This window comes from Melanostigma gelatinosum, assembly GCF_949748355.1.
Source record: "Melanostigma gelatinosum genome assembly, chromosome: 23".
Lineage (NCBI taxonomy): Eukaryota > Metazoa > Chordata > Actinopteri > Perciformes > Zoarcidae > Melanostigma > Melanostigma gelatinosum.
The window spans coordinates 10,049,424-10,076,691 of record NC_136656.1 but is presented as its reverse complement, the minus strand read 5'-3'; the positions used below and the strand labels follow the sequence as shown (position 1 = coordinate 10,076,691).

Genomic DNA, 27,268 nt, shown 5'->3' with positions numbered 1-27,268 from the left:
GCGTGCCACCGCTTTATTAGCGTAGTTTTCTCTTTCAGACATAGTTATTCCTCTATCCCCCCCCCCCCCCCTGTATTCTTCTGACTATCACTAGCGGGAGAGTGAATCCAATTATAGAATCATTATAGAATATTTGGTTCATGGAATTCAAAAGGCCACTTTGTTTTCTTTAAGAAAAGATAAAGTAAATCGGTCTTTTTTGTTGTTGTCAGAAATAGAGCTGCCCCTGTTCAAAGAGAGAGTCAAAACTGCTGTTAACGATCAGCAGCGCGAGTAATGAGCCCTGTCTCAGTTATTTCAAGACACTTCTTGTTCATAGAAATAGTATCTTGTATTGTTTTTAAGCTGAATCGCTCTTGTTTCCGGGCTGATTAATGAGAGTTTCACTTTTCCCCGTAAATTGGGCTTCATAATTGGCACGTCTATTACATGGAGAAGCCCCATAGTACACCGTACTGCCCTTGTGGTTCTGTCTCTAAATAGCTCATTACTGGTGTTGGTGTTCTTTTACAGACTGTTTGGGGTCATGTAAGACTAATTGTAGCCAGTGGTGATCGTAGAAGGCTCCATAACGACGGCCATCTGTCATTTCTAATTATTGCTTCCTCATCTATCGTTCTATTTTTATATCCCTACGGTAAATCACCATTAATGGATCATCTTAGCCTCTTTCTAACCTTCATCATCTTGTCACTCATCATTCTAGATCTCTTAAAGTCTTATTGTCTATCTCACTTTTCATCTCATCATCAATCAATCCTTCAGTCTCTTATTTTCTTCTCAATGTTATTTCCTGCTCCTTTTGTAATTTCTCTCCTCCTCTCCCCAATCTATACCACTTTATTCCCCGTGTCCTCCATTTGCCCGTCTCTCGTTTGTCCTCGTCACTTGAAGAAGTCCATCACTGCGTCTCACTTCAGCCCTGCAATCCCTTCATCTGACCTTTCTAAGCCCTCGGTGCCCATCAACTGTGTCGCCCCCATCCCTCCCCTTCTCCCCTTTCCATGTCCTCCTCCCTCTTCCTCCCTCTCGCACTTTCCCTCTCCTCCCGTCTCCATTTCGTTCTCCTCGCCCTCTCATCCTCCCATATATCCACTCAGTCGGTCTGATCTCCTTTGTCAGTGTGCCAAATCTGTGTATGTGTGCGCGCTCAGCTCAGACACAGCTTACGTAAAAAGCCTCAAACGAAGGGAGGCTAGAACTATATCCGCACACACTCTCACCGGGATGCGCGCATAGACACACACACGACACGCCAGGTAAGATTACATAAAGGCGAGGTGATGAAAGCCAAGCTAAAAACGCACCTCGAGAGTAATCTGATACGGGACAGCTGGCTGACACTCGCACACAGAAACACACTCGGGAAGAGAGATTCTCAGTGGAGTAGAGGTATGTAGAGCAAAAGGAGAAATGGGGACATGGAGGTGTAGAGGGATTATAATAGAGGGATGGGAGAAGAAAAGCATACAATGTAGGAGATCCGTGTGTAGTTTGACAGTTGCCCCCGATGTTTTGGTTGTCATGAACGCTCATCTGTTCATTATTTATAGGACTGAGAGAGAGAGAGAGAGAGAGAGAGAGAGAGTTCTCAGTCCAGTGAATGCTGGTGTTCACCGCAATGATGTGCTAAATGATTCAGCACAAGAGAGCTAACCATGCAAACATGGATTCACCTTTACTTTCGAATGTATGCCGTGTGTGTTGGTTTCAGAACTGCGTGGACGTTACCTTTTCCGTCTGTGCGGCTCTGTAATCCGAATCAGCTCCACATGTTATCCAGGTTTTTATGTGTGGGTGCGTTTGTGGGTGTCAGTGCTTAGCACAGATCTCGCCCCCAGGTGTTCCTCCTTGTGTTGGCCCAGCAGGAGAGGGGGGGGGGGGGGGGGGGGTGTGTTTGTGCTGAAACCTGTCCTACTCCCTTTCAGACACACAGGAACCCACACGTCAGCAAAAGGAGGCGGATGTAGGTCAGTGTCAGAAAACCAGAGAGTTGCAGAAATCCCAATCCGACAATATCCTCTTAGGCTCCGATAGATGAAGAAAAACCTGGAAAATCCAGAATTACTCGCTCGATCCCGGCGTGGTACTTCCGAAATAGAGACCTCAGTGGGAGAATCCAAGAATCCACTTTGCCTGAAATCCTATTTATGGCGTTCTGATATGATTTCCACATGGCTGTATTCAACGTCTCTCTCTGTAAGTGGAGCAGTTCAAATCGACAGAGAATAGGAATCCTGGAGTCGGCGGTGATCCTCACCTCCTTCCCCCACCTTCTCTCGCTCCCTGTCTCCTTTTTGTGTTCCTCCCCCCTCACTCATACAGCTCTATCTCTTCTTATTTGTTCATCTGGCTGTCTGGCTTCCTCCCCGATTGCTTGATTCTTTCACACAGATTTTCCCCCCCCCATCCTCTCTCTCTCTCTCTCTCTCTCTCTCTCTCTCTCATCCCTGACTTCCCGGAGTGATTTCCAGGGTGTGTCACTGTCGATCACGGTGCGATCCGTTGTCTGTCCTCCCACGTTGGATCAGTTGTTCATTGATGACCTTGGAGGGCGGCGCAGAGAGGGAGCTATGGGCGAGTAAGCTGGAGGGAGGGATGGCTAGAAACCTGCAAAAGAGGAGAAACATAGCGAGTGTGAAGAGAATGAACTGCCTGTGCTGTACATGTGTCCCACTAATGCCGTCTGCTTCCTCGTCGTGTGCATCGGATGGAGTCCATTATCACTTTCATGCCTCATCCCACCCTGACCTTCTCTTCCCCCCCAGATATCTACATCCATCCCCCTTTCCACCACTTTCGGCCGTATCGTTCACTCCTCCCAAATGGCTTTTTATACAACACCCTCCCCACCTTGCCGCCCCACTCTTTTCCTCCTCTCTGTCTCTCCCGAGCCTCTGTCCGACTCACCTGTCTGTCAAAGAGAATCGATTGTTCTAAGACCCCCTTAACGCCTCTCAGCAGGCTGGATTGTCTTTCATGCTCACACACACACACACACACACACACACACACACACACACACACACACACACACACACACACACACACACAAACAAACACTCTCAGGACCACCAAGCGCACGCACACACAGCACATTCACGCGCGCTTGAACACACACCACCTCCATCGTTGCTGCCACCACACACACACGCACGCACGCACGCACGCACGCACGCACGCACGCACGCACGCATTAAGTAGTCATGCAGTGATACTCTCCTGCAAGCACACACAGCCTGTGCATCCCTCTCTCGCTCTCTTTTCCAGTCTCACACACACACACAGTCTAATGAAACAACTGGGCTATTGATCAGCTCCATGAATGTCAGACAGTTCAAAAGTCAAACACACACACACACACACTCGCTTGCCTGTCAATCAAACTCCATAGCCGACACCTTTAAGAAGACAATCTCATTCCCTTGCTCTAAAGCTGTGCGCTCGCTCTGTGTCTGTGTGTTTCTGTGTGAGTGTGTACGTGTACATTCGTGCAGCTGCTACATATATGCAGCCTCTCTGCCGGATTTCTTTTTTTCTTCCTGAAAATCTGCGATTACATTTTCCGTCTGTTCATTCCTGCTTCTCCGCCTCTCCTCCTCCGGTGTTCACTTTGCCACTTCAAATGCACAACACAGCTTCTCGGTGTCTTTTTATTCATTTTTTTCAAGTCTCCTTCTGGTTCTTTCATCCTTACTTCACATTTTTTTGTTATCTTTTCGCCCCCCCCCCCCCGTTAGATGAAAAGGTGGAATTACTAACCTTGTTTTCTAGATCACTCCATCGCGACTCCTGGAACCGTCACATCTCCCTGTCTACGCGGCTCTCTCTCTATCTCAGCTCTGGAAAAACACCCATCTCGTTCTCTCTCTCTTTCTCTCTCTCTCTCCCTCTCTATCACTGTCTATCCCCCTCACTCGGTCTCGACAGCTGCAGCGCTCTGTCTGCCTCCTCTGTCGCTCTTCCGTCAGGCTGTAGGCTGATTGAATTTTAAGTCATGTTAATCCCACAGAACAGGTACTGAATGAAGGAGGGGACACTGCAAAAAAGAAGGGAGAGAGAGAGAGAGAGGGAGAGAGCAAAAATAGCAGAATGCAGGGAGTAAGCTGCCTTGTATTTTTAGAAATCTCCTCTCTCCTTCAGGGTGGTTTTCTCCAGTTTCTTTTTCTCCCCTTCACTTGTCCTGCCTCCACCTAGTCACTTCCCTTCATCTATCCATTGTATCCTCTTGCTTTTCCCTTGATTCTTTTGGCTTTCTTTGTCCTTATCTCGTGGAGAAGAGTGCGTTATCTGGCTCCGTCTGTGGCAAGAAACGGACTGAGGGGGGGGAGAGAGAGAGAGAGAGAGAGAGAAAAGAAAAGAGAGAGAGGGAGTCATGAAGATGAGGAGCCGGAGAGAGAGAGAGGGGAGGGGTGGGGGGCGGCTGTATGGAGGAGAGAGCTCTTTACTCAAGCATTTCCATTTTATACAAATACATAATTACTTACCCTTCGTCAGACTTGCGAACTGAAACATTTGGGCCAGTGTTTAAAGATTGATGTCTGCAGTCGGGCCAATTTGCCTTGTGGGTCAATGCCAAAATCAAAGTAGGGAAGGCGCAAAGCGTCGAGATGCAGACAAAAGCGTTGAGTTTTCCCACAGTGGGAACAACTATGGACAGTTGGGAGTGAGTTACTGCCCCAAGCGAAGGATTTCAAGTATCTTGGGGTCTGGTTCAGGGGCGGTTGTAAAATGGAGCAGGAGATGGACAGGCGGTTTTGGTGCGGCGCCAGCAGGGATGCAGGACCGTTTTGGTTCAAGAGGGAGCTGAGCCGGAAGGCAAAGCTCTCAATTTACCAGTCCATTTAGTCCCGACCCTCACCCATGTCCATGAGCTTTGGGGGACCAAAAAGTCCATCTGGTAAGATTGCACTGGGGGAACAAGCTGGAGAGATTATACGTCTCATCTGGCTTGGGAACGCCTCAGGGTTTCCCCAGAAAGAGCTGGCCATTGCTTCTGGAATCCTCTGCTGAGTCAGCTGTTCCCACGATGGTTATGATAAGTGGGTGGAAATGGATGTGAAAATGAGTTGTGTGAAAAGAGCTTAAGAGAGAAGTGACATATAATAATTTCACCCTCTTTAAGGGGCCACTCTGCATATTGAAAACTGCTACTTTTGATGCATAAAGAACACTTTTGTGGTAATACTTCTTTTTCTTTCACTTTTGAATTCAGACTTTTACTTGCAAGAGTATTCTTACCCTGTGAAATTAGCACTTTTGCTTGAGTAAAGGATCTGAGCACATCTTCACCACTGATGGAGGGTTGGGAGGAGGAGGGGGGGGGTGTTAGGAGCAGAAGGAAGGAGAGATGGAGGAAGAGGAGATACAACTCTGGGTCAGATGAGCGGGGGCGCAAAGACGAGAGAGAGAGAGGATCTCTGGGGCGTGAGGGAGATAAGTGAGGAAGAGAGGGGGAGGAGCGGATGGAGTGATAGCATGGTGATGGGGAAAGTGTAGCTGCTCCAACTTCAAACAGTGGTCGAGCGCTTGATTTCCCCACCGCGCCGATGGCTGCTGGGGAAATGGGCGAGTGCGTGTGCCCCGCGATCCGAGGCAGAACCTCTCACGTCGGAGATATTGGGTGTTGGAATTTGGTCGTTTTCCTACATTCACGTACGTGCGGGTCCATTTCGTCAACACAATCACACACCAGGGATGAAACATCAGAAAGAAGAGAGGGCAGGGATTTGGTTGTGTTATGGATGGATTGGTTTTTCCATGTGTCACAATTTCATGTGTCACTTCTTGATCTTCTACATACTTCTCAATCTGTGCCCCCCCCCTCCCTATTCATCTCTCCCTGAAGCATTTACCTCTCATCACCCACTGTCACGCATCGCAGTGCATCTTTCTTGAATTTATTTGTCATCCCTTTGCTTTCTCCCTCTTTACCCCCCTGCTGTTGGCCAGACCTCCCTAAAAGCAAGGTCCAGTAAAGAGAAGTCTGATGTATCATTTGGTCCAAACGTGTCCCGTTAACGGAGCGCGGCTTTAACGGATCGTTGCTTCACGATTGATCAAAACGTCTCGTGGTTTGGCACCAAGTCCTCTGGTCGGCGAGAGAGACCTTGCTGAATGAAATGAACTGAACGTGACCTGCTGCTGGGTGATTGATGGAGTGAGTTCACCAGGCAGGAGGAAATGTCATCACTGACTTGCTCGTTCAAGGAGTGTGTCCGGCCACTTTAATTCAGGGCAACTCCTAATAAGTGTACCGGCAGATATGATTACATTTAGATTCATTAAACAACCGTGTCAAGGATTTTGTGTCCTCCGAAAACATTTCCTGTGACCACAGATCAGTCGCGTTGAAGTCGAACAAAGTTAAAACGCTTGGACTGAGAACTGAACAGGGAGACTGGCAGGATCTTCTTTTTTTAGTTGGTCCTGAGCACTGCTGCCCTTAATCAGAACGAGGGCAGACCCGCTCTGCTTCCGTCAGGCTAAATTAGCCCTCAAAGTGAAAACAGTTGCAGGGGAGTCGGCCTGCTGACCCTGGGCTGAACTAATCCATCGACTTTATTTTCTGCTGCAAATTGGTTCACCGGTCAACTCGCTGGTTGTGTCGGCAAACAAATATTCCTGTGGCTCACTCGGGTGCATGCTGACACTGACTGCTGAATAGCAAGCTTTTGATCCCGCACGGTATCTCAGATGTGCACGTTTGCTCGACATGGTCAAGTATTTGGAGTTTTTTTTTTTTTGCTCTTTCCTCCGGCACAGTGGACTTGAAATGAAACAATGACCACGCTTTGTGATTTAAGTGCTGACGTAGAATATGTGCCCAATATATGCTGTCGATGGGAAAACTCTCAAACACCCTGAACGCTGAGATTCAGCTATTTAAAGATATGCTTGAGGAGTTTTAGTAACTCCAAGTAGTGCTATGGAGCAGTTTTCCCCCGTTCTGTTTGTCTCATGAACGTGAACAAGGACCCACGTGCACAGGACAGTGTTGTCAGATCAGATCGACAGTTTTAGGCCCAATCACAACTTAAAACCCGCCCATTTCCATAAAAAAACCTTGCCAAATGTTGATGTAAGCATTGCATCTACCCGCCCAATGCTGTTTTCCCCCAGCCCAGCTTAGTCAAAAGTACCCCAACTGGGCAGAAACCAGCCCAATCTGGCAGCATCTGGCCGTCTAATTAGTGGCGTTACCCGACTCCACTGATCCACATGTGGCAGTAACTCAGCCGAGGCAAAGATAAAGAAGACGTGAGCAAGTACACCTGGATGCAAACAAAGCACGACTTGAAATACCTCCATAAATCTTCTTTGTAGATGTTTTATGAGGAAGGAAATGCATTCGGCACATTCGTTAGGCCTCAGCTGTGGAGCTGAAGAAAGTGTCCTTGCCAGCAGCACAAGTGTGGATGAGAGACAGACGGACATCTGTGCGTTGAGATACAAAAGCGGACGAAATGAACCGATGTCTACGCCTCTCCTCCATTTAATGTGGAGCCTTTCGGCTGGTTTGCCATCAAGTGAGGACATTTGTTGTGTGTGTGTGTATATGTACTAGAACACTCAAGAACAAACACACGCTCAGAGAGAGCGCCTGACCTGTGCACACTCGTCAAAACATAATCACCGGTCTGTCAAAGGCTTCCATTCACACCCCCCCCCCCCCACCCACACATATCCACTTCACACGTGGACACACAAGCGACATGCATTCCGCACAATACCTCCGCGAGCGTCGCATAGCACACGCACACGCCTCTTACAAGGCTAAATGAAACACGCACACATGTTCAGATGTGAAGTCGGGTAAATGGTGTGGAGGGTTAGACAGAAGTGCAGGTCCCCCTCTATTTGTCTCAATCTCTGGGCTAATTAGAGACAAGGACAGACGCGCACAGTCTCACACACACACACACATCAGCCACACGACCCCGCCTTCTCATTTTGCTCTTGACGCCATTTACATGTTATTGTGCTTTTATTTCTTTCCTCTGCGTCGGTGTTTTCCACAATGACTTCCCACTTACTGCTGGGCCGTTTCCACGGCCGTCGGCAGCAGTCGACGAGGTACGAGGGAAACGCGCTCGGCCTCATTTCTCTATATTGCTTTAAGCGTTAAAGACTGGACCGCATACGCTCAGACGCACAGTGAAGACACGGGGCCGGAATGACTTAAGCAAACATGCAAGCCAAATGTGTTCCTTTCATGGATTGTGTTCTGCTGGAATATAAAGTGGAATTAACAAACAATGTATAAGAGAAAGCTAATAAAACGTTCTCGTGGTGTGGGGGGGGGGGCTAGTACTTAAACTAATCTATACAGAAATGCAATGGGCTGTGCAGGAGAAAAAAAGAAAAGGCTGTTAAGTGTCGAAATAGAAAGCTGGGAGGTGCAAATGAAAAGATTGCAAATTAGATTTTGTTTGTTGATTGTTTTGCCTCATACGAGCGGCACTTTCTTGGCATTAGTTCTGTTAGGATTGCACGAATGTGTGTCTGTGTGTGTATAACAGAAAGAAGCTGTCAGTTCACTGAGGCATTTACATGCATATAATTATCAGATTATAGCCGATAATCGGCGTGAAGAACTACTCCGATGAACATTCTTTGATGGCTTGCATATTGAACTGTTCCATTAATACCGCTGTCTCTGTGCTGCGATGCGCCGTTCTTATTAAGATGCACTGCTGTGCTTTGGTGTTTACCCTGGCTGTCTCCGTTTGAACGTTGCAGTTGATCTCGTCTCCGAGTCGTTCTTTAAACGCTATCGAGCACGTTCGCCGCGACTCGCGCACGAAGTCTATCCGCGGCCTGGAGAGAGTGCTTCCTCGAGACCGTGCAGTGGGGGAGCACACTCGAGTGCCTCACCAGCTGACATCTTTGGCATCTGCCATCAAGCAGTTGGCGCGCCGTGTGTGTTTGCGAAAAAGAAGCTGCCTCAAACTCCAAAAGAAGAATCATGGCAGGATTAAGGTGACTGGAAGGCCCCCCCCTTTTTTAAATAATGCATCTAAAATTTGCACAGCGCTTTCTGTCATTAAGCTCATTCTGACGAGAAGAATAGCGTTAACGGAGTCTGAGCGTGCTGTTTACATGGGCGCCACCTCAGTCACATTGCCACTGTAATCGCATTACCGGCTGTGCGGGTAAACACGGCTAATAGACGTTTCTCACAGTGGGACACTTTGACTTGTTAAATACAGGTGTAACTAATAACGTTAAGAAATGACTGCATTTTTTTGGCACAGCCGACTGGAACGCCGTTGGATGGAGCGGCCGTTTCAGCACCGCGGACAGCGCCTCGTGATGAGAACACGCGTACGGAGGAGCAGGAGCCCATGTGGAAACCTATAAATACTGCCGAGAAAATCACAGGCAACCAAGATAAGGCTAAGAAACATACAAATAAATGATGCATGATGTTCTGTGCTGAGAAACTTTGTTATAGCACATTGTGTAAATAATAGGCGGATATTAGTCATTTAGTGTCCCGGGCTCCCCCATGTCCCTAGAAATAGATACTATGGATGTTTTGGGATTAAAGGCATCACGCTGCGCCATAGATGGAAGGGAAGGATTAAATACGGTCTTGTTGGTCGACATTTTCTATATTTGTTTAGCATTTTAAGCAGGAGTCCAGCTTTCTTTGCTCAATATCTATTAGCGCGGCGCGGATGAATCACCTCCTGACTTGTGACAGGAGTCTCCGACACAGAGAGGCCGATGAGATGAGATGCTTTGATGGTGATGGCAAACGGAGACAGGTTGAATTGGATGTGATACGGGGAGAGACACGCTGCTTCACTTTGATCTCCCATTCACATTCTAATTCGCCGAATGCTGTTTTGCGTGCCCTCGTAGCCTTTCGCCTAAAGTAACCCTGAGGTAGTTGCGACAGACGAGGCAGAGAGTTTGTTTAAAGCAACAGGGACATTAACTGAGGTGAAAGATACGTGAGCAGTACCTGGTGAAACATCTTTTTTAGAATGGAAAGTGACATTTTTAATGAGAGTAAATGTGCTTAAAGTGCACAATAACATGTGGAGAATGAATTAACTGTAGAAAAGAAATGTATTCTAATTATCTATGAATTATATCATCGGATTTTAGATATTTCTCTCTTCTATTTGCTCTGTAACTGCTTACACCAGAAACATATTCCACCCGACCTCCGACCTATTTAGCCGCCGTCATGTGTGTGCGGCATGTGTTTTCCTGTGTTATAAACGGCCCTATCTGCTCGAGTGTGGGAAAGCATTTGTCACTGAGAGTGCTGATACTTCGAGGACATTTTGTAACATTCGCAGCCCAAACCCGACACAAAAATGTGTGTGAAGTGGTACAGTATGTGGTTTTCGAGTGTGCAGTGTGTACTCGCTAATTCGACTGGCAAAGGGTTGTTCAGTGGGCTGCAGTTTTTCTATAAGACTTGAACACGTTCAGGTCGCACATGCTCAACGCCAGCACTATAGATGCCTTTATTTCAATTCATGTTTGCTGTTTATTTTCCCAGTTTCGTTATACGCTGTCATTTTTTTCTGTACCGCACCTTTTTTTTTATTTTTATTTTTTTCACACGTCGGTTGATTTCTTTGTTTATTTACAACAACACCTCAGCTCTTGATCTCTTTAAAATGTGTCTCTGGATCCAAAATGAGTCGCAGGCGTTGTTGGGAGGATGCCAAGCAGAAGTAATGAGACGTCTGATAATGAACGGTAACATGATGTCGATTTTATACCTCAAGTGAGATAAAAGTACGGTTTTAGGCTGAAGTGTCCATTGCATCCTGTAGTTGGTGTATCTTGTAACATCGTGATTATAGCCCAACAGTAGTCTTTAAATTAAGAACGACCACTGCTTGCATGTTATTAGTGGTGTTCTACATGGTGGTGATGTACAACCCTGGGTCTACACACACACTGTGGGGTCTCACAGCAAGACTATGAGCTCCTGAGTTTAGTTTTTGTCCCCCCAAACTTCATCCTACTGTTACCGTAGTTTGTTCATTATAAATACCCAAGTGACTCCAGTCGGGGAGTAAGCATTCATAGCACGTCGCTGCAACCCGCTGCTGGAGCTGGTGGGAGAGAAAATGTTAAACTACACATCAACCGTAAAACAGAAATGACGGCTCACTTTTGACAGGTCAACAAGTATCCACGGATGTCAGTAACGGTCGACCAAAAGAGCTGCCGTAACAACTTCCTGTCATCAAAAGCCTGAAGCTCATCTGTTGCCGATGAACAGCGGACTAAAAACGATAGTGTGATTATCCAAATGAAGTCCATCGTCCTGCCCACAGTTTGGAGCATGAGAGGTGCTCTTCTCCCTGTTAAAGGATAATCTGTCCGGCGGATCATCTGTTGTTATTGTAGAATATCAGTAATATTATCACATTCCGACCAAATCGGCCCCAGCTCTACTGCTGGATGGAGTCTATGTGGCAGCGGTAGTAATAGGTTTTATTGAGCTGGGACCCCACAGTGAAACTATGAATTCCCCATCTCTTCTTCAGGCTCTAAAAGGTTGACGATCTCCTGCTGCTTCATGCCATCTCAAACCTCTCTGCAGGAGCCCTGGTTCAGTTTATATTTTTTTCAGCGGGGAGTTGTACGATTTTCAGAAATATAAATGATTTGTTGGTGTCTGTATAGTTTAAAAAACATTCAAACATCAGATCTAAATGCATTGCCGCGTGCGGTCTCAGCACTGAATGAGATGTGATCGTGACACACAGAGCGAGGTGATCATTCACAAGTACAAGTGTAATTAACACGGAGCGCCAGCCGGCCGCTAACACAGTCTGAGACGACTCACGCTGTGGGTTTGGAGTTCATCACGAGCGGTTTAATGCGTCACAGGCCTACCGCTTAAGGATTCCCAAAATACCACTAGGTAGCTCTCCGTTTTAATAAGTCTGCGTCTCAGGGTCCCTATGTGAGGCCTCCTTTTAGCTGATTCAGCTCAGTCTGAGTCACGCTGTTTAAAGATGACACATCACGTGTCGGTTTTGATCCCTGGTGAATGCATCTCCTCCGGTGGTGAAGAAACTGTCATCTCGCAACGATGTTTCAAGAACATCTAAAACTCAATTATGTGCAGTCATGCAAACATGGCATATTTTGTGCGTGAAAAGCACCTTTGTTGTATCCACTTTGCCTTACCCTGCTTCAGCTTCAGCGGGTAATTCATGCTTTCGATCTTAAAATGTAGTTCTCCTTTTGAACACCGGAGGTATGTTAGACATGTCTTGACAACAGTGCAATAGCTATGTTTCCCCCTTGACGTCCTTTGTCTTCGAGGATGTCTGGCTAGTTCAGCACCATGGACAGCGCCCTATTCAACTCAAAGAGGCAGCTGAAAGCACATTAGGCAAGGCCTCCCCATTACTGAGTTTTAAAGTCTGTCTGACATATTCTCAAAGCGTCCTCCTTTTGTTCCTTTACATCTGTTTTTGAAGGGGGTCATAGCTGGACTGTAGCATGGACTGGTCCTCGTGAAACCTCAGTTACACCGACGCAAAACTCTCATGCTAGAAGGAGATAATAAAAAATAAAAAAAGTTTTAATATTTTGGCAGATGTCTTCGTACCCTATGAGCTTATTTCTAATGGAAATGGCCAAAGCTCCCCTTGATGAACCCCAAGGTGAGCACTGAGCGGTGACAGAAGTTATTACCAGGAAGATCACCAATCGGAGGTTTTATTTCACTGAGGAAGAAGCCCCTTGCTAAATGTCAAATGCCAGATTTTTAGGCGCAGCCATGAAACAGTCTTGCTTGAATCTGGGTCAGGCAGTGAGACGCGGTTGAGGAGCTTTCGGAGGGAGACGAGATGAGAGGTACTCTGAGTGCTGGCACTTTTCCTTTTGGCGTTAATAAACATTTTCCCTGATTTCACGGTTGTAAAGAATTGGATGAAGATGGTTGTCATGGTGAACAGGCGTTGGTTGCTTACCAAGGAAGCGGAGAAGAGGTGAGAAATAAAGAGCCAATCAGTGAGCAAAGGAACCACAGAGATAATTAAAGCATGACCTCGGAGTTAGAGGAGAGGAAATTGAAAAGAAGCCCAGAGGTGAGAAGTGGTCACGGCGTTTTATCACATGAACGCAGACCGTGATCGTCAGTGCTGTCGCCGTCATCTGTCCATTCTTCCTCTGGACACAGGGACGGATTCACGCGCGCAGATACGGAGGCAAAGACAACAGCGGTAACAGTTTTTGTCACCGTGTGCTTGTTTCTCTATGCGTGTTGCCTTTCAGGCCTTAGGTTCCTCAGAGTCCTCCATTATCAATATTTGCTCGTGTGTGTGTGTTTGTGTTTGGGGGCCTGCCTTGTCTGCTTGAGTAAATTTGTAGGCTCACACATGTCCACGCGAGTTTACATTCACTCCTGCGTTTGTGTTGATCTTGTTTACGTGCCCGGCCCAGTGGTTAAGGCGTGACGGATGGGGATATGGGAGACAGGGGAGGAGAGGCGGGAAGAGACGAATGACCCGACAGCTCCCCTGTTCAACTCCTAATCACTTAGGTGGCGTGGAGGTTCTGTGTGACAGAGAGACGCAGTGTGTGTGTGTGTGTTGTGCATTTGTGTGCAAGGCCGAGCACCGTTTGAAATTTTGCAAAAATCCAAACTCAAAATATGCACCCGTACCGTCTCCGATGCTTTTTGTTTCCTGTTTTGTATAAAGCAACTCTATATTTGCCTCGAGTGCACAAAATGCACAAAACTAAATTGACAAAACTGACAAAAAAAGTCTATCGTAGGTATTGATGACTAGGAAATGCTAAGAGAACATGACACATTTAGTCCAGATGCTTTTTTGAGGAGGCTGGGTCTATCGTCTGCATTTGAAGATGTGGTGAAATCCACTGATCTCTACCAGGAGCAAGAACAGAGCAGACTGTGTTTACAACGGGACTGTGGGTGCGGGTGTATCCAGGTGAGCTGTAGATCAGAGACACCCTGCCAACACAGGATTTCACCAAGCGTGCTCCTGGCTTTCTAGGCAGGCGTCAGGATTTCATGTTGTGCCAGTGAACATTATTGGATGGATCTTAAGAGCTCTGTGATCCCTGGACAGTTAGTAAGTAGCCCACACTGAAGGCATTCCTTTGTCTTGGTGACTCCTCACAGCCACCCAGAGGCTGCAGGTATCTGCTTCATCTGCAGTCTCTAATTGGAGCGATGTTGCACACCGCCCAGCTGTGGGAGTGACCTTCTTTTTAACGATTTTATTTTTTTAACAGTACAGGTAGACGTGTTAGCAACATTATGTGTTACAGATTGTTTGGATCACATTTTATATGGTGTTCCCACAAACTGTTGTTTAAACAATCCGAATGCGTTAGTGGCTCATTACCAGGGTCACGTTTCATTGAAATATGAATATTAAGCCGGCAGCTATTCAGTTCCAAGACTGTCGACGAGTATTTTGCATGTGAAGCAGTCAGATCGAACTTGAATACGCTTTAAAAAATTATTTCAGATATAAAGAAATACATCGATTGAATAGACCACTTTCTGAATTCCGCTTTCATTGGACACACAGGAGGTAACACAGGATTCCCAAACTGTCAGTCTTTCATAACAAGGAGAGCCCTGTTTTTAAAGAATTAGAATGTGACTGATAATGTATGATAATGTCTTATTTCTGGTACCACCCTGGATCCATGTGCCCCCACACGCCCGAGCAGTGAGATGTGATCTATTCCGCACTGCCATTCCCATTTGCAGGAAGCTGTGTGGCTCCAATGAACGTGATTCAGGGGTTTGGCCCTCAAGGGCCCCGGCCTTGATTCTGACCCGTGTATCCCATGCTTGTACTTAAGTTCCAGAGTCAGCCCAAAGGTTTCTTAAAACAAAAAAGCACAATACGCGACTATGTGTGGGACAGTATGTCTGAAATGATGGAGCGCTCCTCTACCGCAGGTTGTTGTGCTCAAGGTATTTTGGTGCATGCAATTGCAGGAGTAAAGGGGACTGCACAACATAAAGTGCTGCAGTACAGATTAGTGTCGGTAAAGGGGCAGGCTTGACCTCAGACTTGACCTCAGGCTTGAATATGAAATCGAACAGGTTTATATCAGCGCTCTCAAAGCAAAGAGTAGCGTGTGACTGTTAACATCGTGTTTTTTAAATCTTTATTCGGAAAAACATGGCAGGTGTACATGTACACATTACAGTCCGAATTTGATCTGATCTAAATGATATTCAGCCACGTTTGAACCCCTTGTGTCTTCACCTCGGGGACAGAGCTCGTGGTACGAGGACCACGTGCAGAGCAGCTCCAGCATGACTCATCTCCATCTTCAACACCTGGTTGTTTTTATTTCGTTCACTCCACCTAGTCGTCTGCTCTGCGTAGTGAAAAATGACATCCGATCTCAGTGCACACAGATTGCAGACAACGAGAATACATAAAATAGGTGATTTTTTTTTATTATTATTTATTTTTCCTCCCCAAGATGCCCAGACTGCTTTTTACTGCCAGGTGTAAATTCATTTGGATGTTGCTTGACAGCTTTGGCACGCCTTCTGAAGCAGACATTTGCAAGAAGTAACGTTAGCCATGCAGCACATTGCTTTTCTCTTGATGTCAAACTTAAAGGGACAGTTCACCCCCAAATCCAAAAGATACAGAGGTTCCTCTTGACTGCAGTTCTATTTATTAATATTTTGTCAATCAACTCTGCTTTCGACCATAGTTTTCACTTGAAACTGCTCACAATATGTCTGCAGATTATCTTAAATAATTTAGTCACTTTGAGCACCACCAGTCCCAATGTATTTGGGACTCACACCAAACAATCTAGATTGGAAAAAAATAGCACCTCAGGTCAGAGGGACAACACGTATCTTTGATTTTGGGAAAACAAAGAACAAGAACAAACTTTTAGCCAAATGCCCTGCAACCAAAGTGTTTTAAGGTGTTGAGCTGACGGCCCGGGACATCAATACTTACCTCTCTACGTTGCTTTGGCAATCACCAGCGAGGCAATGACCGGCTGTGAGCGGAGTAGCATTAACACGACTAACTAGTTGAGAAACGGAACGCTGCGAGAATAAAAGGGAGGATAATCTGAATCCTGTTACATTTCTGTGAAGAAAGAAGAGTACAGAGGATTTTCTTCAGCACCCAAAGGAGGCAGTGACTTCTGACACTGAGCCTCGTGCGTGTGTCAAGGTGTGCCTGTGCGAGCATTAATTCACATGTTTACTTTCCCTCTAAAACTAACACAGTTCTCAAAGGTGTGTGTGTGTAGCTGCTGGCGTTTGCGGTCTGAACAGCATCGGGGCCCACAATCATGAGTGGAGAGAAAGCGTGTGTGCACGTGTGCACTTTGCATGCTGTGCACACACGCTCCGAGAGCTGTAGCCAATCGGTTGTTACAGGGCTTCTAAATCAGGGAAGGGCCTCTGTCGAGTATCTGTCTCTCCGTGTGTGTGTGTGTGTGTGTGTGTGTGTGTGTGAGCGATATCGCCGAGAGCCAGATGAAGAGTGAAAGAAGAAATGCCACATAGATACTGAGCGGGGTAAAGAGAGGGGGGTGTGTGGGTGGGCCATTTTGAGGGAGTGTGTTTCTCATCATTAGGGGGAAACATGGAGGAAGAGTGAAGGGAATGTGTGTGTTGGTGTGCGTGGCAGCCACAGGCTCACAGAGCAGCCTGATAATGAACACAGTGATCTGCTACAGCAGAGAGGGAAAGGACAAACCTCCATGTGTTAACGGAGTCTGCAAACCCTCTCCACCATCCAGCGAGTCGCTGGATGGTGCCCCGTGAGTGGTTTAGGCTCTGCATCTCCTTCTCCACAGTTCTTCTCCGTGTGTTTCTTGGTCGGCCTCTTTTTCTTTTCCCTGCTGGTGTCCAATGTAAGGCTGTTCTTGTAATATCAGCAGGATTTTTTTCTCAACACATGTCCCATCCATCCCCATCTTCTGCTCATTAGTATGGTCGCCATGCATTCTTGTTGGCATTTGTCATACAGTTCTTTATTTGAAATGCTGTTTGGCCAGAAAATGTGCAGTATTCGTCTTAAACTCTTGGTGTGGAAGGTTGATAGTCTGTTGAGATCTTCTTGCGTCATTCTCCAGCATTCAGAACCGTACAATAGGGTGGATTAAACACTGCTCTGATACAATTTAAGCTTGGTCTTGATGGCGTACTGCTGTTTGATTGTATAGAAATGTAAAATACGACAATATCCAGATTTCACTTCGCTGCTTTTTCCCCCCAATTACAAGAGCATGTATGGCAGCAGCATATCGTAATGCAGTTATCCTGCCAGATACTATAAATGGATGAAAATACGACGACCACAGGTCTCTGAAGTCGTATTGCAATTACTGTTTTGGTCCGCAGCCCAAGGCCTGGCACAGTGCAGTACAGCTGTACAAATCCCTCGGCTCTGCTCTGTTTCTGCTGTCCGGCTCTCTGAGTCTGAGGATACGCAGTCATTTTGTGTGCGTCAGAGAATGAAACCTCTATAAATGGTACTTTATTGGCTCTGTACATTGACAAAGTGGAAGATGTCTCTTTCTTCTGCTTTAACTCCCTCTCTCTGGAATGAGACTTGTCCTTGTCAGCTGAAATATAGATGTTGCTCTGTCTCTTTCTTCTCTCTGCTCCGAATAAAAGACTCCGACATGTTTGGGGTCATGTGCAAAGACACTCTTAGCACACACAAAGAGAAATAATCTTTCCACACAGTTTACATTCCTTCACTCGCTACCTTCCCTTGGGGACATTAAACAACGACAAACTCATCTAAAGCCACTCCAAGACCATATTACCACATCCTCCTTTCACTGGATCCTTCCAACGAGCATTCCTTTCTACTAATCTCTCCCCCCTCCTCCCTTTTTTTTCTGTCAATCCCCCCCCCCCCCCCACTGTGTTCGCCTCTTCGCCACAACTATTCAAAGGCTTACCAAAGTGGGGGGGAAAAAAAATAAGCAACAAATGTAGAAATGAAATTAACTCCAAACAATTACATCTCTCCTCTCTCATCCACTCCCCCCCCTCCTTTTGTTAATTTGGAGAGCTTAATTGCCGTGATAATACTTTTGAGGCAAACAAACAAAACAACAAAATAGAAGCGGAATGTAATTGCTTTCAACAGTTGACTTTGTCTCTCTGCTCTGATTTTGTGTGTGTGTGTGTTTTGTCTGTCGGAGCTGAGATTGTGCAGCGTTCTCCGTTTGAATGTGGCTCTTGTCTTCAAAAGAACTGCTCTCTTTTCTTTCATGTGATTAATTTGCAGACCAGGACTGACTGATTGCTTTCGTGACTGTCTTGTCTCTCGATACGATGTATTCTGTTGTTGCAGCTACCTCAGCACGCTCAATAAAGACGGCAACGGATTCTAAAGCTCGCCCTCTTGTTTATCCTCCTGTCTCTCCATCTCTAGACCAACATCCCGTTCCTCCAGAATGTGTTCAACAACCACCAGTTCCTCCACTCCACCGTGGACACCCAGTTCATCGACGAGAACCAGGAACTCTTCAACCTCAAGCCCACGCAGAACCGAGCCCAGAAGCTACTGCACTACCTGGGTGAGTGCATACGCGAGCACACACTCGCTCAAATGCTGTGACGTCACAGCTGTGTTCCTTATATCTAGCGGTAAGTTCAGTTTGTTTCTAACTGTACATTCAACTCGGCCTATATTTAATCAGCCAGGATTATAAGGATAACAGCTCTGAAATATCCTATGAGCTGTCATTCCATGATTGTTTCTGTGGCTTCCACAGTCCAGCGTTTAATCAGGAAGTAACTGTTAGCTGAGCTGATCGTGGTGATTCCAGTGAGCGGACCTCCAATGCAAAACAACATTTTGTCAGTGCAGAATTGTGACTTTCTGGCTCAGACAAAAAAATGACCGAGACGGCTATAATGCTTTTAATGGATCCAATAACAACATTTACACTTGATATCTGGGATATTACAGTTAGAGGATAAAAACCAGAGAGGGAAGAAGTGCCGAGCTGGTTTGTATACGACTCAAACTTTAAACCGGTGGTGTTTTAATCCAAGGTTCCACCAATTGGCAGAAAAAGAAAATGTGTCCTGCTCTACAGAACTGCATCTGACTTGTGTTCTCTTTTTGTATACTTCAGGTCATGTGATGGTAAATGGACCAACCACACCCATCCCAGTCAAGGCCAAGCCTTCCTCCATAGACCCCGTCATCCCTCCTGGCACCATGGGTATGTCAATCGCATGCAATCCAGCCAATAGCGATGCAGAATTCACACTCTTATCACACGTTATTATGCCAACCCAGTCACCTCCTTTATCCCCCTATCAAAATAAGATGTTATACCCTGCCAACGCATGGAAAGCACTTTGTGCAATAAAGCTTGAGCAATGAAAAAAACAGTGGAGCTCTGTGTGCAGGGCAACGTGTCAACAAGACCAGCAACTGATAATTTAACACTGTCTTTGCGCTTTTCTTTTGAAAGCATCACTGACCAATGTTACCATAATTATGCCACAATGCATCACCCATTTTGCATGTATTACATTTGGACTAATTTAGCAAGGCACTGCCACTGCAAGGGTTAGGGGTTTCATTTCTCCCGGGACTCCCGTGCTAAAAATGTAAACACTTTGGATAAAAGCCCCCGCCGAATGACAAATGGGCTGTCGACCAGGCCGATAGCTGGAGGCGGACAGGCCTTCCTAAATGGCTCAGTTTAGCACTCGGAGAGGAAAAGGGTTTTGGCCCAGAGTGCTCCGCTGAGCAGTGAGTACTGGGACGAGAGGGTTCAGTTCATTGTTCGTGAAGGCAGAAGTTCCATGCGTCTCACTCTGCTCTGCACCAGCAACCCTGGACTCTCCCAAGGCCAAGCTGGGCTCTTTGACGAGCTTGTTGAGCCACTTGGAGTCTCTGGAGTCGAGCTCTGTGGTTCTTTTTTCTCCGTTCGCTAACTAGACTGTCTTCGTGAGTTTTGACAGGTTAAACTAAGGCTGAAATACAAAAATATTCATTTTGAAATGACGATCAGAGTTGCTCATTTTTTACCACTGCTCTCCCAGGTGTGTTTTTTTGTGAGTTGGTGCAAACTGGCATGGATTTCTGCGGCTGCTTCTTTTGACAGCAACAAAATAGTGAGCTGTATCAATTTGACATGTTTATCAGCGCCCTGTTCTGCCTCAGCACGTGCCCAGTAAACACCAATTTATAACAAAATAATGTGAATAATATGAATCCTAATCGGGCATAACTAATCAAATCTGACATCTAAAAACCACACGCAGTGGAACGTAATGGAGTAGAGTAGGACAATCTAATCTGCCGTGTTTGAGTCTGCCTGTGAGTGAGTGAGCGTACCCACCACCTATACAAATCTTCTGTTCACGGCTATCATTGCCCGTCCCTCTTATTGCAGCAGGCACACAGTATTGACTCCCCCCCCCCTTACAGTAAGCAGCTGATGAAGCAGTTGTATGCAGCACAGGCACGCACAGAGGCATACCTAAAGCCTAGTAATAAGATTTGTAATGTGCTTATATCCTTTCTTTCATTCGGCGGAGGGATTGGGAGAAGAGAGGGATTAGGGCTGTGTTATCACACTCTGTGGATGGATGGAGGGAGGGACAGGGCCATGGAAGGAGAGGAGGGGGTTCGGGCATAATCCCTGTATGTGGAGGAAATGGCCACAGTGGCGGGCAGGGAGATATGGAGAGATATACACTGACGGAGATAGATGCATGAGGAAGAAAGTGGCGGGGAGTATTACTGTGAACAGAGAGGAGCAAAGATCAGAACATTGTCATCTCATAACATCACACCTAGATAAGGAGGAAGGGTGACGAGGGAGGCTATTATCCCGGAGTTCCCTCCACAGCGAGGAGACAGGGCAGCGAAAGTGTTCCTGAAAGACAGGCCGAGGGTGTCCTGACGCAACATGTTAAGTGCTGAAAGCCATTATTTTCTAATTAGGATTTGTGGTCTAAATGGTTTCCCTGTGAAGGCTGATTGCTGGTGCTTCATCGATGGCGTAGAAGCACACCGTGTTCCAATTATTGTCTGGATTTATTTAATGGAGGACATGTAGAGGTTAATCACCAGATGCCTGTGAGCTAGCTTTAGGAAGTCTGACTAATAAAAAAGACGGACTACTTTCCTCCTCCCGTTTGTGCGCTGTATTTCCACACTTAGGGTTACAGTAGAGGGGGAGTTTGTAGCTAAATCTGTGCTAAATCTGTGCACAAATGGAATTAATGTCTTGAATCATTTCCTGTTTCTAGTTTGACGCTTTCATTAGCCATCTTCAAACGGAAAGGACTGTATTTATTTCTTTGTTTTGATGTTGTTTAGCTCCAAAACTCATTTCCAGGTAGCTTAGAAGGAGTCTTAAATGTGGCTTTCTGAATCCTCAAGATACTCAGTGCGTGTGTGTACTGCAAGGCAACTTTTCTTCTTCTTTGTTCTTAAAACATTTCTTTCAATTTGTTTGTTTCACACCTCCAATACAGCTATTTTGAGGAAAACAAATCCCCTTTTTCTTGAAGCTGGTGTCAGTCAAATGTTTTCTAGCAGGCAGTGTATTAGAAGTTGTGGCAAATAGCAAACAATAACTAAATGTAACGTACATATTTGGTAAAGCTACAAAGAAAGGGTTATATTTTATGAATTCCAAATGATTGAACTTTTCTGTAGCACACAGTCTTACAACTCTTTAACAAGTCTGCTTTTAGCATGTTACGGCTTAATTGATTGGCTCTTCCAGCACATTCCTGTCATAAAGCACTGATTAGCACTCCCACCAGGATGTGCCAATTAAAAGTGCCCTAAACACAAAGATACAACACATTCACCAGTCTTCTCAGGACGCAGATGCCAGTGCAGGACGGTGACGACTCAAGCTGTTATTTCTCTGAGACTATCTTCTGCACAAATTGCACATAAAGAAGTGCCTCTGAGCATTGTAGCCATCGCTCTGCCTGCTCACATTAGCCGGGGATGGGTTGAGTGTGAAGAGAGGGCCAAAAGAGTGACGAGGTATGAAGTGACACCAACCTGAGATAAACAGGGGGAGAAGTGAGGGCTCAGAAGCTAGGGTAGTGGGAGTGGGGTGTTTTCAATGCAAAGAAAAGTGTGTGCGCAAGTGGGTCAATTGTCAAGCACAGCATCCGCTTGGGACTTCTGTCTCTTTATTACTTTTTGTGTCTGCACTGCACGATACGACACACAAATGCACTCAAACGCTGCGACTGCCTCTCTCTTGGAAACGTATCGCATGCACAGGCCATTGTTTGGTCCCAGTAGTCCCAGTACAGAGACCTAATTAACTGTCCGTTATGTTAAAGAGTGGTAAAAAGAAACATAGAAAGCACGTTTGTGTGAGAAATGGGAAGAGGGCTTTGAGAATGAATCCTCTTCTTCTTCTGTGTGTGTGTGTAGGTGTGCGGGGTGTTCTCCAGTCAGCCGTATTACACGCAGATCTTGATAAGTTCAACGTGTCTGTATCTGTTTGCTACGGCGGTGTGATTTCACAGAGCTCATCGAGGCCTCGCGAATATTAAGCGAAGCAGAGATGGTAGAGAGAGAGAGAGAGGGAGAGAGAGAGAGGGGGACAGAGGGTTGGAGGACAACTGAGCAGGCAGACCTCATTTACGAATCTAATTGATTGATTATTGTACACACTGCAGCAAAAATAGATCTCAATTCCACCTCCGCTATTTGATTGCCTCTGGTTGTGCTTGTGTTAAATTGCAAGGCAACGAGCAGGATTAGAATAGGAGGGTTGGTTAAGGCAGAGCCCGTAGGGAAAGGTTTCCGCACTGTCTAATTTGTTTGTTTTGAGAACTACCGGTACTTAGTCTTTATGAACTGGAAAATACGGCATTTGTCTTGGGGATTCCTCAGCGAAGGATTATATTCCTCCTTGTGGAAGCTTTTAGCAACTGATAGCGGTTAGATGAGAAACACTCATCTAATGCTAACATGTTCGGCAGTCTTCATCCGGGGTTTCTCGGGGATGGATCCTACAAGGTTTCTGAAAAACTCTAATTGAATATTGCTCGTGTGATGTACCCGTTGCTAGCTCATACACAAGCTTGCATCGCTCTTGTCTTCTTTTTTTAGAGCAGCATGGCTCCATGGATGTTGATCCAACAACGTTGTTCCAGGCTGAATTATCTATAGCAGCGGTTCCCAAACTTTTTAGGCCACGCACCCCCTTCTACATCCCGACCGGGTTCACGCACCCCCAACCCCCCCCCCCCCCCCGCACACACACACACACACGCACCTTAAAAAAAAAAAAGCAACAGAGCCGCATAAAAATCGGACGAATGAGAGAACAGTTTGCTCGCGCGTGGCGTTTGTTTACAAGATAAAAAACACAAAAACTCTTCCTGCACCGTGCCTTCGAAAAGGTAACGGACGTAACGTTACGAAGGTAACGGACGATTGGCCAGATTGGCCACATCTGTAGACTCGTCTACTTGCAGAGAGTAAAACTCACTCTTCTTCACGCGACCGACTAATGTAGCCAGGATGTCTTCGGACAAAGCATCGATACGCGCGACAGTGTTGTTGGACGCGGGATCACGTCCAACTTTTCCGCTTCTCTCTCTCCAATCATACATTCCACCATCTCTTTAACATTGTTCCCTCTCCACCACCGCCTCTCCTTCTCCCTATTACGCGGTCAGAATACTACCACAACACGCCGCCTGTCTTCGGTAGAAATGCGCTCATCCACGCACGGGAACAACACCGAGTTGTAATATATACCTCCATAACACCCCGCCACTCTCGGCTCATACCTCCCCAGCAACGAGGCACATCACCCGGTCACAACCTCCAGAATGTCCCCCGGGTGAAATCCGGGACTTGGTTTCATGATTCCGAGTGGCGGGCGCTCACCCGTTGGCTCTGGGACGCGAGGTCTCCAGCCGTCCCCGCCGCGAGGCACCCGATCATCAGGTCTGTCAGCCCTCGGAACAGGCCGCGGGTCAACAACTCGTGGGTGGCGGGGTAGAGGCGAGCCAGATTACAGAAAAATAATAAAGACTAGAGTATGGCAAAGATATGTTGATGAGAAACGTATTTGTACGTCAAACACAAACGTAATCAGGGAGAAAATACGTTCGTGGTAAAACGTAATTGAGAATGCATTTTAGTTTTGGGGGAACGTAATTTTTAGGAGACGGGACTGCACCGCCATTACATTTTTCCTCTCGCGCACCCCCTAGAGGCAGCTCGCGCACCCCCAGGGTTCACTTCTCCTTTATATCTCAACATCAACAGGATGGATTGGAAGACATTTTTTTTTACAGACATCCAGGATCTCCAGAAGATTGATCATAATAACTTTCGTGTTTACCTGACTTTTTGTGCTATCGTGAGTTTCACTTTTTGTGGTTTTCAGTGAAATATCTCAACTCTTGGATGGATTGCATGACATTTGGTACAGACCAGCGGTCCCCACGGGACGAATCATAATGACTGTGTGGCGTCATCAGGTCAAAATGTTATTTCTGCGATACCAAGTACCTGCAAAGATAATGACCTTCCCATGTACGCTTTGTGTTAAGTGCTAATTAGGAGCAGTTAGTGTGCATTGACTAAGAGCTAGCATGGCTGTAGACTTTGGGTCTGGGGATATTCAGCAGACATACATATTGGAGAATTTTAAGACTCATGTTTTATATATTTATATATGTATAAAACATATCAATTTGCCAAAGAACATGGATTCAAAATCCATGTGGAGCTGCCTCCACACTTGAAAATAGAACATAAACTTATGTCATGCTCGAATACGGTCATCACGACAGCAGCTCTCTGATTGCTGGTGTAAATCTGGGACCTAAAAACAGGGTCACAGGCCCGATAAGGCTGAGAAGTTAGAGACGCATGAAAAGTGGAATAGCAGCCATTCTGGATCCGGTTTGCCTTCGGGTGGCAAACGTACAGTACCGAGCTCAGTCGCTGGGATCTTTTGTTTCACTGAACAGTAGCTGCTTACTTTAAATAGAAACATCATGGCCGAATGAGTCACTGTCAGCAGGAGGAATCCATTTTTACAAATCGGTGGGTGGTGTGTCTAATAAGATGGCTGCTGGGCTTAAGTTCTCGTTTTCTTTTCTAGTTGATCTACTTGAGTCAAGTGTTGTTAAAAGCACAACTTAAAAGAGAACGCTGTGTCAATAACGTGGCTCACCTGCTTGCCTGGGCTACTCGAACATCTTGTGCACTTAGTCAAAAAAATGATCAACAAAATCTGGTAGTTTCCTCTTGATTTCTCACAAACTGCTATTTCATATGTAACCCGTTTCCCTTTCCTTCTCCCCCCTGTGTCCTTCTCCTCGACATTAATTCTTCTTTCTCTCCCTCCTTCGCTAATAGGCGACCCTCCAGTAGGTTTCCGGGACGTGTTGCTGCGTGACGGTCCCGAGGGGTTCGCCAAGGCTGTCCGTGCCCACCGAGGCCTGCTGCTCATGGATACCACCTTCAGGGATGCCCACCAATCGCTCCTGGCCACCAGGGTTCGGACCCACGACCTGAAGAAGATCTCGCCATTCGTCAGCCACAACTTCAGCAACCTCTACAGCCTGGAGAACTGGGGAGGTGGGTGTCTTTTGTGCTGAATGACAACATACGGAGTCTTTTCATCGCTGTGAAATAGTTCCACAAGCTACTGTTTCAGTACCGATTAAACAGAAGGTGCTGGTTGGCAGAGCTAGGCCAGCAGTTGCCCCACTGCTTCCAGTCTGCAGGCCAACTGTCTCCTTCTTCCAGCTTTATTTCTGAGCGCAGAAGCATTAAAGTGCTTTCAGAATTACATAGATACAAGAACCTGCAGCAGCACCACAATTTGGCACTCGGAAGATTCCTAGTAATGAGGAAATACCCACGATATGTGATCTCATACGAGCAGTCGTGATACGCCTGAATTTCCCTTTTCTGATGGTTATCATTTTAATTAAACTCTTTCTGTATGTGCTCCCACGTTTTAATGCTTGGTAACAGCGATGCCTGTCCTCTCCATTCTCTTGCTGTCGATCCGCTCCGTGTTTGGTTGGTGACAGTGATTGTACCTCTTTGTGTTTCTTGTCTGAGCTGTGAAAATCATGTGCCATTGAAAGCATATCTCGTGCCTCCATCGCCTCTCTCCCACAAGTCGGTCTTCAGCGAGTTCCCTCAACAGACAATGATAGTTCTTCTTGCCTTGCTCTTGAATGAACAGAGAAAATCACCCGTTATTGAAACCTCGTGAGGCACGAACAGTCCAATAGCGTCTTTTGGTAATTTGCAATTACTCTGAAATTGGCCGCAGAACAAAAACGACGTGCCTCATGCCTGAACAGTCGACACTTCTTGATAATGGTCCGATGTGAAGTGCAATTGTTATGAACTGGTTTCAAAGAGTAAATTCAGTTCTCCTTATGATACTCACAGTTTTGGAAGAGATATGCCCAGTGAACCTCTTGAGGTTGAAACATTTAATTTAATGCTCAATTATAGAAAACCACTCAGAGCGATTATGCTTATTTTACTTGGAGGGCTTTCAGTGGATCACAAGAACAAACATAAGAACCGAACAACAAAGGCCTGAAGTAACAAGGGTTTCTGTTTCAGTGACTGGGCTCATCGTTAGATGGTAAACAAAGTGAGAGAAAAAACAAAAACGCAAGGAGAGAAACTCCAGTGAAACCTTTCCAGTGCTTTCGAAGGTTGAATTCCTCCTGCGTAGCTGATCACGACAGGCGTTCATTACTGTGGGAGAGCATATTGAGCACACGTCACATCAACTAACTGTCGACTCGCCTCATGTTTGAACAGATTAATTGCCGTCTTGGCGAGACTGGCCAGAGAAAGATGACACCGGTTCAGGTCAGCCATGTTTGAGGCGTTACATTAAAAGTAAATCTTTGAAGAGAGCCCGTGAAAACCTCTCAGTGAACTCGGTTCTTCACTCTGCAGGATATTGTTAAAAAGGTGCCACTCTACTCTCTGCATGTCTCATTATACTGTGCGAGCCAGTTCTGAAAGGGGAAAGGTCTTCCATTAAATCCTTTTTAACAGTTTATCTTTCATTTGAAGACTTTAAAAAAAAAAGACTTGCGTCCACCATTCTTCAGCCCACATTGAAATGTTGTTTACCGTCATGCAGTAATAACAGCACCTCCCTGGGTCTACACACAGTCCAACGGGGCCGATAGTTAATCTCCTTATAAGGAACGGGAAGCTCATAGCGCAGGAATTCATGTCTATATGTTTTACTAATGAAAGAGCAC

At 46.1% G+C, this 27,268-nt stretch overlaps 1 protein-coding gene across 1 annotated transcript in view; it reads left to right on the top strand.

The window, feature by feature from the left end:
* The window catches only part of pcxb (pyruvate carboxylase b), a 219,902-nt gene that overhangs the window by 153,279 nt on the left and 39,355 nt on the right, over window positions 1–27,268 (top strand). The window contains exons 13-15 of the mRNA XM_079295523.1: window positions 18,420–18,564; window positions 19,129–19,218; window positions 25,377–25,598. Coding sequence (XP_079151649.1) covers window positions 18,420–18,564; window positions 19,129–19,218; window positions 25,377–25,598 — 457 coding nt within the window. The remainder of the gene's footprint in view (window positions 1–18,419; window positions 18,565–19,128; window positions 19,219–25,376; window positions 25,599–27,268) is intronic.